Source organism: Gopherus evgoodei, chromosome 2 (assembly GCF_007399415.2).
Source record: "Gopherus evgoodei ecotype Sinaloan lineage chromosome 2, rGopEvg1_v1.p, whole genome shotgun sequence".
Lineage (NCBI taxonomy): Eukaryota > Metazoa > Chordata > Testudines > Testudinidae > Gopherus > Gopherus evgoodei.
The window spans coordinates 17,415,559-17,425,135 of NC_044323.1; the positions used below are offsets into that span (position 1 = coordinate 17,415,559).

The 9,577-nt window shown below is 43.4% G+C and overlaps 1 protein-coding gene across 1 annotated transcript; it reads right to left on the minus strand.

Annotated features, from left to right (window-relative positions):
- Nucleotides 1-7,905: 7,905 nt before the first annotated feature.
- On the minus strand, nucleotides 7,906-9,003 carry LOC115647289. Its single transcript, XM_030554187.1, has 2 exons — nucleotides 8,722-9,003; nucleotides 7,906-8,595 (listed from the first exon to the last, which is right to left on the minus strand). Exons 1-2 carry the CDS (start codon nucleotides 9,001-9,003, stop codon nucleotides 7,906-7,908), a joined length of 972 nt encoding a protein of 323 aa, XP_030410047.1.
- Between the last annotated feature and the right edge of the window lie 574 nt (nucleotides 9,004-9,577).

Sequence of the window (9,577 nt, forward strand, 5' to 3'; positions counted from 1 at the left end):
GCCCAATAAACCCCCCAGACTGCTTTACCAGATGCTTTTTTCTTTTAAGTGAAACGCTCTTATTACACAAAGTTTTTATAAGCGTGCGTTTCTTTTTCAACACACGCACTTGATTTTGTGTTAAAGGTATGTTTCCTTTTAAGGTATTGAGCGCTATTTCTGAGATGGCCACTACTAGATCGTCAGAGGCCGAACACAGAATAGCCTTCCTTTGCTGCGGGGACGATTTGCTAAGTAATTTTAAAAGGCCCAGGTTTCTCTTCACGCAGCTAGACATGTTTTCAGTCAGCAGTCCCAGCTGTTAAAAAGGGACGTGCCGATAAGTCATTTCTTTTTATATCCAGCTGTTGTTTTTTTTAAAGTATAAACCACTGGCCAGTCTGGAGGGAAAAGACCGGTTCTTAGTCTATAAGCTTCCGGTGTGGAAGCATTTAAATCCACCACCAGGTAGCCATAAGGTCTTTTGGTAGCATCCTCAAAAGCTTCTAGAAAGAATTGAGCTTTGCCAGGGTACATTTGCCGAGCGAGCGTAGCGATTTGTAATTTATCCCTGGGGTTTTTGAACAGAACCATGTACTTTGTGTTTAGGTTAATTGTGCGACTCTTTTTTCCCTGACAAAATACGTTCTGAACTATATACATAATGCTCAGGTTTCTGTGATGCACGTACTTGGTAAAAGCTTTCTCGATTTCATCGCTTTCACAAGCAGAGTTCATCAGATCATCTATAATAACCATATTTACTTTATTAGTAGGAAACAAACTGTCATCATCCAAAGCATCAGGCAACCCCTCCATAAAATTGATAAAGGGATATTTACAGAGCAATTCTTTATACAGAGGTTGCCAACAACTATAACACCACACGATATTCTCAAGCATAACAGATAGTGTTTGTTTGGCATTATTCAACACATTTTTTATAAAGTAACTTTTTCCGCAGTTACTAGGCCCCGCAAGAATTGTGGAAAAGGAGTGTTTCCACCTCATATCCATTTTTTTCAAAAGCCGTAGGGCAGGGTTTTAAAACCTTTTCCTAGGACCCTCTTGTTATAAACCACTTTTTGTGTTTTTTTAAGGGTTTTTGTTTCTATTTGCCACTGGTTTTTGTTTCTTACGATAGAGGGCTGCTGCACCTCTATCTTTTTTGAGGTGTTTTTGTTATCTCGCAGACCCGTGCAGTAGTCCAGGACTAGATCTTTTAAACTGTCAAAGTTGATTTTTTCACAGTTTGCTACGTTTAGGGTAATACCTTTGACTTTTATACAGGCCTTTCCTCCAGACAGCTTATACCCATACGTTTTTGGGCCTGCCGACACAAACTCAGTGATGTGTTGATCTGGCGGGAGCTCACTTGTGAGCTCCCCTAAATAATCCCCCAGAGGGGGATTCCAGGCACCCTCCCTTTTCACAAATATCACCGAGTCAGTGTCGTGGTACAGGCACCGCTCTTGCAAACCGTCTAGCAGACTGTATAATTCTAAGCGGGCATAAGCGGTGGTGAAACAGGCTATGACAACATTGGTATTGCCAGAGACAGAGTACCGTTCTTTTGCGTGCTTCCAAGACACGCACGCTGTTTCATCATCGATAAACTCGCAGGATGAAACCTTGTAATTGGGGGAAAATAGGTACTGCAAGAGTTCGTCAGGGTCTCTCACGATGCTGGTGTTGGGTAGGTTGGTTCTTTGGCCGAATTTACCCCACAGAGAATTTAAAAACAGTTTAGCGATTTGGCGTTTAGCAGGGTTTGATCTGATCTCATGTTGGCGTAAACGCACGCCTTCTTTCTGGTAGAAATCGCTAATGTACTTATTTTGTTTTTCCTCGTTGGTGCACCAACTAGGATACCCTGAATCCTCTTGTTTCTGGCGGAGGTGTAATTTTATGTACTCTGAAAAGAGTTTTAGATTTTTCATTAAAATGCCAGATTTCATAGATTTTAGCCACCACGTACCCCTTCGCTATAGCCGCGTTCAATTCCACCGTGCACCAAGTCCCCAGGATGGCCCGCTCCTCGTCAGTATGGGTGCATGTCTCCCGCTGCTCGGTTTCCGCACAGGGTTGGCATAGCGGGAACATAAGCTTGCCACCCACTCTGACGGGTAACAATGGAAAAAAGAGACCTCGTGGGGGGTAAACTTTAACTTTTGCAATTCCAAAATAATTTGCCAGGGGTCCAAATTTGTCATAAAGTATATTGGGGTGTCCGATAGGGTATTCTTTGGTTTTGTTTACGAAAGGGTACAGGCTGGTAAAATCATAATAGTGGATTTCTTCCCCGGGGTTAGGCTTGTAATACAGGCCGATAGCATTTGTTCTCCCCCCAAAAAGAGCATCTCTAGGCACAAGAGGCTGGGGTAACTGGGCTCAGTTTAAAAAGTCTGCCAACTCCCTGTCTGTTTATTTCATCACCTCCCACTCGTGCTCCCAAAGAGTCCTCACTACAAAACCAAGTGGTTTCAGATAGTCAGCTTTGAGCTTCGTCTTATAATAAAGAAACCCAAAAGATGTCCCCGTCATAGGATTTTGTGCTTTTTCATACTAACAGGTGACACAGCCGTGGAAAAAACATCCATTAAATTCAAAGGCTGTGCGTACCCCATCCACATCGGCATAACCGTCTAAAAAGTAGGGGCCTACCTGTAGTTCCCCACCCTGTAAAGAATGCCGTATTTGTATATTTTCTTTGTAAGAGATATACAACAGCCACTGAATAGATGGGGTTGAATATCTCTTTTTCTGCCTGTGATAGTTGTCTGGAGGAAGAAGAGCTACTGTGTTAGGCTCCAAAAACATAAACCTGTACATAGCCATGCAAACAGATGCCAGTGTTATGTACTGGAATGGATCTATGCACAGTTTTACTTCGGTGAATTTACCAGGTTCTTTCTCTACTACATCTCCCTTCTCCGTCATTGTCATGATTTCTTTTCTGTATAGAATACAAGCCTGTCTCAAAATTTTGACATCCTGCTGACAGTAATAAGCGAGCTCTTTCTGCAAGTCAAACACCTCAGAACTGTGGTCCTGATACCAGTCGAGAAACTCTGTTTTCTCCCTGGGCATCATGCTTTCTACACCATAGTGTGCCACACTGGGCATAGGTCCCACATAATTTTGATTTTTTACAGTGTTAAAAAAATGTGGAAAATAACCTTTGCACCCTTCAAATCCCAATGCCTGCGGTAGCTTGCTAAACTTCATGGGCAAGAAGTTTAAAGAGTCTATAAAACGAATCCCCAGGGCCTTCACTTCCATGCACATTAGTTTACTACCCTGAGTGATCAGTTCTATGCACATCTTTTCCTTCAGTAACTGCCTAACGATGAAGTACACATCATAACCTTTGGAATTGTGCGCTAGGAACGTGTAGTCGCGAAACTCTTTGCCGATAAAGGTCTTAACAAAGACAGACAGACACTCATCGCCCTTAAATTCCCAGGATTTTTCTGGATTTAAGGACATAGCAAAAATGTAATTGGGAGTGTGCAACCCAGTCTCCTGCATGCATTCAAAATCATAAAAAATATACTTTTCTGAGGATTCAGGCTTTCTAAGGCTATCCATAAAACAAAAGTGACTGTCTACATCACCAACAATCAAACCCTGACACTGCTTACATCGCCTCCCTTTACACTTATGCCGCTTGTTCACGTAAGACTGACACTTATCACACAAAGTTTTAGACAGGCATTCAACTTGGTTTTTTGATGCACAGTCGACATGTCTGTCTAAACATTCTTTGGATCGACAATACAGTCTACAGCTAGGACACCGCAGCTGCACGCCCATGCTGTCTGAGCACGTTACACTCAAGCAGAGGCGGCAACGATACCTACAAGAGTGGTCGTGGCTGTACACCATGTGGCAAAACTCACAATAATTTTTCGCTCCGAACAACTTTTTCACATCCAGAACTCCATAGTAATGCTCATCGTGCAACAGGATGAAATAAGTCTTGGGGTACGTGAGGCCTCCTGTTTTAAAAAAGCCCCAGCCACCTTTTTCCGTATATAGCACCACGTGTATGTTCACTCCTAAATGCTGTTCAAACTTTGCTACGTCACTGACCAGAATCTTTTTTTGATCTGACCACCCCAGTTTCTCATGCAACTTTCTCGCCTCCGCTAACAATTCCGTGTCCATAGGTTTACGATCGGACATGACGGCCAAAAGGCCATCCGCAAAACACAGATTGGTACCGGTGTAAGTCAGGTCTACCAAACACTGTCTTTTTTTATGAATAATTTGACTACTAAGGATAGAATTTAAAACTCTACGAGCACCTCCACACCTGTTTTTTACAACTGTCACAACAAGGCGCAATGTCCCATCGAGATGCAACTCTCTATTGCTCTGTAGCAGCTCTGAGGTCTGATTTAAGAAATCCTCAGCAGATAGCTCATCCCTAGTTCTTCTGACTGAAAACAAAGGGTTAGCTAAATTACGGCTCTCTAAATGTAACTGAACGTACTCATCAGGGCCTACCCTATCATTAAGATCATCGAGCACCAACTGTATTCCCTGGTGTATGGCTTCAACAACCTGCTGAGCTGAATTTACTTGCTCAAGATTGACAAAACGAAATTCCTCACAATATACCGACCCCCCAAATCTAGGTAATTCACGTTGCCAACTTCTCACTCTTTCCATATACACCTCTGCATTTTCGGGGTTACTTGGCGGTTCCTCTATGGGATCATTAGCGGGATCTTCTACATCAGATGCTATTTGGGAGTCAAACTCTGAGAAGCCTCCATGAGGGTCATTGGAAGTAGAATGGGGCCTGTCTAGAGAGCCCTCTGGGGAATTTGCTAAACCAGAGTCTGATTCCATCTCCCCATTTTCAGAGAAGCCAGTCTGAGAGCCTCCAGTAGGAGGCATCTCTCTTTGGTTTTTTTTCCTCATTACCTCTTTAGCCCTTTTTAAGATTTTTACAGCCACCCTGGCCTGAAACTTTTTGGCAGCCATCTGTTTATCCCTCAAGCGCTGTCCCCCCTTTTGTTTACACATAAGCTGATGTGTACCCTGGAGGGTGCCCCTTTTACCCAGGCCCCTTTCCACGACTAGTCATGCCTGCTCAGAGACACCCTTTTCAGCCCTCCTGTCTTTTAACATTGCTCTGAACAAAGCATCATATTTTTCCCAAGTCTTTCTAGAAGGCCATTCTTTTAGACTCCTCGAGGATACAGCATCCATCACTTTTCTGATGGAAGCATCAAACTCTTCCCAAACACTAGAACTTGGGGGAGCTGTGGCGAGCTTATGGTTTTGGGAGAATGTTTTGTCAGTGCTCGGTGTTTTATTCACAACCCCTAGAGCGCATGCTCCGGGTTTGTGAACGTGGGCATTTTCTTTCACAGTTTTCTCAGGGCTTGCTGTGGCGGTGGCCGCTGAGGAACTGGAATTGTGTTTGTGTGGTTGCAACACCTTGGCATCGCAGAAGCTTCTAGTCCGTGGTTTTTTATATGGAGCCCATACACCACATGCTCCAGGTTTGCGCACCTTCAGAACCCCTAGAGTGCGTGCTCTGGGTTTGTGAACGTGGGCATTTTCTTTCACAGTTTTCTCAGGGCTTGGTGTGGCTGTAGCCGCTGAGCAACTGGAGTTGTGTTTGTGTGGTTGCTTTTTACCAGAGTCTTTTGTTTTGTCCTTGGGTTTCACGTATATGAGGTCTGGGCTGCCCGGATGCTTCATCTGCACTTCAGTGCTGTTTTGCGTTGATAAAGGTCTCAAAGCAGATTTTTGGTTCTTTGGTGGTTCTTCTGGAGGAGGTGTGCTTGTAGCGCTGACTACAGCATTTTCAGAAAGGTTGTCCATGCCTATGAGGGGAAAAAAACCATAACAGTTTACAAAAACTGAATTTTACCATCTCTCTCTCACCCACACCTATGTATTTACTTAAAATACAAAACCTCATAGAACAACTAAACCAATAAGCAAAATATATTTACTAGGCTTCATCCGTCCATCAGTCACTGATGCTGGTGAATTTTCCTTTTCAGCTGTCTCCTCTCTTTTTCTTTTGAGTTTGTTTTCCCTCTGGTCATGTTTTGACAGTACTGTGGAGCAAACACATAAAACCATCTTGTAAAACTTAAATTATATATATTCATTCAGCAGGGTGTTTTTCTATTTAAAAAATCATAGCTTTACAACAAAATAATCCATTTCTGGCCCTACAATAAACATCTTATTTTACAAAATAAAAACCAAAAACTGCTTTTTAAAAATCCATTATGCACAGTGAAAACCAAATACTTTTTAAAAAAAACCTATGCCTTACACACACAGCTTTATATCACACACTTTTCAAAAGCCCACATGCATTTAAAAACCAGTTGCAAACCTCCCCTGCATTTAAAAGCCTATGTGTTTGGGCCTTTTCCCCTCAAAGCCCATTTTTAAACACACACCACATTATGTACAGTAACAAAAAAACCTGTTTAAAACAAACCAAATACTTTTTTAAAAAAACCTATGCCTTCACAAATCCCCCTTGCCACCCCCCCCCCCAATCCCAGCTTTATAACACACACACCAAATCATGCTTGCAGCCACACACACTTTTTCCACATCCCTCTTGGTTCCCAGTACACCATGCTAGAAAAGACAGGCTTGTCCACCAGTCAAAGTTTTGGGCCTCTAGATGGACTGGGGTGTGTCTGTAAGAGACTGTAACAGTATTAAGCTAACTATAGTTAAAATGGTTTTTACCTTAGCCTGGTGGTAAAATGCAGTTTGAAGTTACTGGTTCCATGCTAAAACAGATCACACTGCAATAAGGATAGGCACCATTATTTAGTAAAGACAGCATGGGCAAAAAGTGGCATTAGTTTCAGAGTTAGAGACAGCAAGCTTACCTCTTTTTGCAGTCCAGCAGTTATATAAAGAGATTTTCTGTTAAAAGGACAGACTGCAGCATACCTAAGGTTTTTATACCCTCTTAGCCCCATTGTTTCAACATAGTTGCTAACAGGTTAATTTAATCACCACAGCTCTCAAATAATAGATTCTGCAGAACACCCTTTTGTATCTCTGTTGTGGGAACCATGCTACATACACAATAGGGCTTCCTCCACCCCTGTAAGTTAAAATACATTTATGGCTTTCTTACAGTATTAAACAGTACCCCATTTCCAAGTGCAGGGTCCCCTTTTGCAATATCAGTTAATGTCTTGGGGTTGGTTGTTTCTTTCATGCTTAAAGTTTGGGGGGTGGGGTGTTATTCTAGCAAGAATGACTCATAGCATTCCACCAACTCCTGGGTCTTTTAAACTGCCCAATAGTGCTTCACCATTACCCCTGGGTTACATTTAAACTGTCCAATAGCGTTCCTAAGGTTTTATTTCATATTAATCAGAACTCACCATCCAACTCACTAATCAATTGTAACCCTATAGGAACAAAGGTAAATAATTGCAAACATGCTGGCTATTCAGTGAGCATGGGGTGTGTGCTTAAACCTATTTATTTCAACAAGCAGGATAGCTCAGTGGCTTAAGTAATGGCTTGGTAAACCCAAGGTTGGGAGTTCAATCCCTGAGAGAGCCACTTAGGGACAGGGGATGAAAAAAAAACAATATTTGGTCCTGCTGGTAAAAGCAGCTCTCCGTAACAACTGTATTATACTCAAACATGTCTGAACTATCTTGGTTGGTTTTTAGGATTTTTTCCCCTCCCACAACATGCATTTCAGCTTTTTGCTATACATGAATGTCTTTTACACACACACACACACACACACAAACTAATTCTCACAAAAACTATTTATTTATTTTAAAAAGATATACAACTTCTTAAAAACAAACCAAGATGCTTCATTAAAACTTAAGGGCCAAAAGCCTTCTAACAAAACACAGATAGTCACAAAAGCCCCCCCCCTTTTTTTTTAATTTACAGCTACCAAGTTTTATATCGCATGTTTGCACCCTCACCATTCTCTAACTTAATCCTTTTAGATTTCTTACAAATAGTCTTTTTCTTAAGCAGGGTTCTGTAACTTCTTGTGCGAACTAGACAGTCAATATAACGTTGTAAGCAGGCATCTTCCGGCTTGGTCATTTTCTTTAAAACACGGTCAGGGTCTCCACTGAATTGCACAGCATTTATCAAAGTCACCCCTTGTGCTAAATGTTCTTGGGTTAGGCACAGACATTGCATAGCATAACCTATGGCAATAACAGTGTTTAGTAAGCTTTCCAAACACAGCTCAGCACACAGGGCCCGGAGCTTGCAGTTTATATCCACTGAAGTCCAAGTCACACAGTCATGGTGCCGTTGGGCTGGCGCATCTATGACACAGCCCTCACAATCTTCAAAAAGCTTTTCCCTAAGGCAGTGTTTAAGGACAGCATAAACAGCAACGCGTACAATAATCCGCATAACTTTTTTACGCTCATGACGTGGCACTGGCTCGGACAGTTCTGTGCCTAGCCTCCTCCTAAACTCTTCAAACCCATCATCCTCGGAGCCCTCTTCAACAATTTGTATTGGTGTTGAGCAAAAACATGGTGGGCCCGGTTCATCTTCGCTGCTTGATGCAACGCTGTCCAGGGGCTCTGGGTCCTCTAGAAAGGCATCATTGAGCTGCTAAAAGATTTTTCAAAAAAGAAACAGTGTAAGTACCTAAGCTGCTGGTTTTTTTTTTAATTTACACAACCCCCCGGTTCCTAGTCTCATCACCCCCCCACCGCCGTTTCTTAATCATTCATTTACCTGAGTGCCATCTTTTCCATTTGCCTTGTCCACCGGTGACTCTCCCAAGTGGCGATCTGAGGGGTTGGACAAAGAGAGGCCATCAGGCTCTTTGGGATGTCTCACAAGAGTTTCGGGGTCAGATTCCGGCATATCCAACAATGGCTGGGCCAAAGGGCTCCCCGCGGTCACAACCTCCTCCTCAGAACTGTCGCTGATGTAATGTTTTCTCCGTGGACGGTCAAAGACTCTCGGGGGTAAAACAAAGTCTGAAGTTCTAATGGGGGTGGTAAAGGAGTCCATGTTTTCCTCTGAGCAGCCTTTCCACGCTTTCTAAAACACGTGTCCTTGGTAAGAAAAATGGCCTCCTCTGTTCGGCGCTGGTACTTATGGGGTATTGGTGCTCCACTCAGGTTGGCGGAGGGCCTTGGGAGGAGTTCTTAGAGGGGTCACCCCGGTTGGTCAAAATCTCCTCTCAGGGTGGTCCTTTCGGGAGGAAACCCCTCCTGATTGGTAGAGGGTGGTGGGAGGAGTTCTTAGAGGGGTCACATGACCCACTTCTAGATAGGTCACCCGCCCCCAGAAGTTGCCCTGATTGGTCAAATCTCCTCTTGGGGTGGTCCTTTCGGGAGGAAACCCTTCCTGATTGGTAGAGGGTGGTGGGAGGAGTTCTTAGAGGGGTCACATGACCCACTTTGCTTCCGGTCATGTGGCCATATTGACCCCGGAAGTAATACCCCCATAGGGTGGGACTTCTGGTGACAGGTGGGAGGGACTAGAGGGGTCAAGGGGCGGGGTTAGGGGCGGGGTTACGGTTTGATTGATGGTAGGGCCCTTATACTACTTACATTATATAATTAGGGTTGCCAGGTATCCA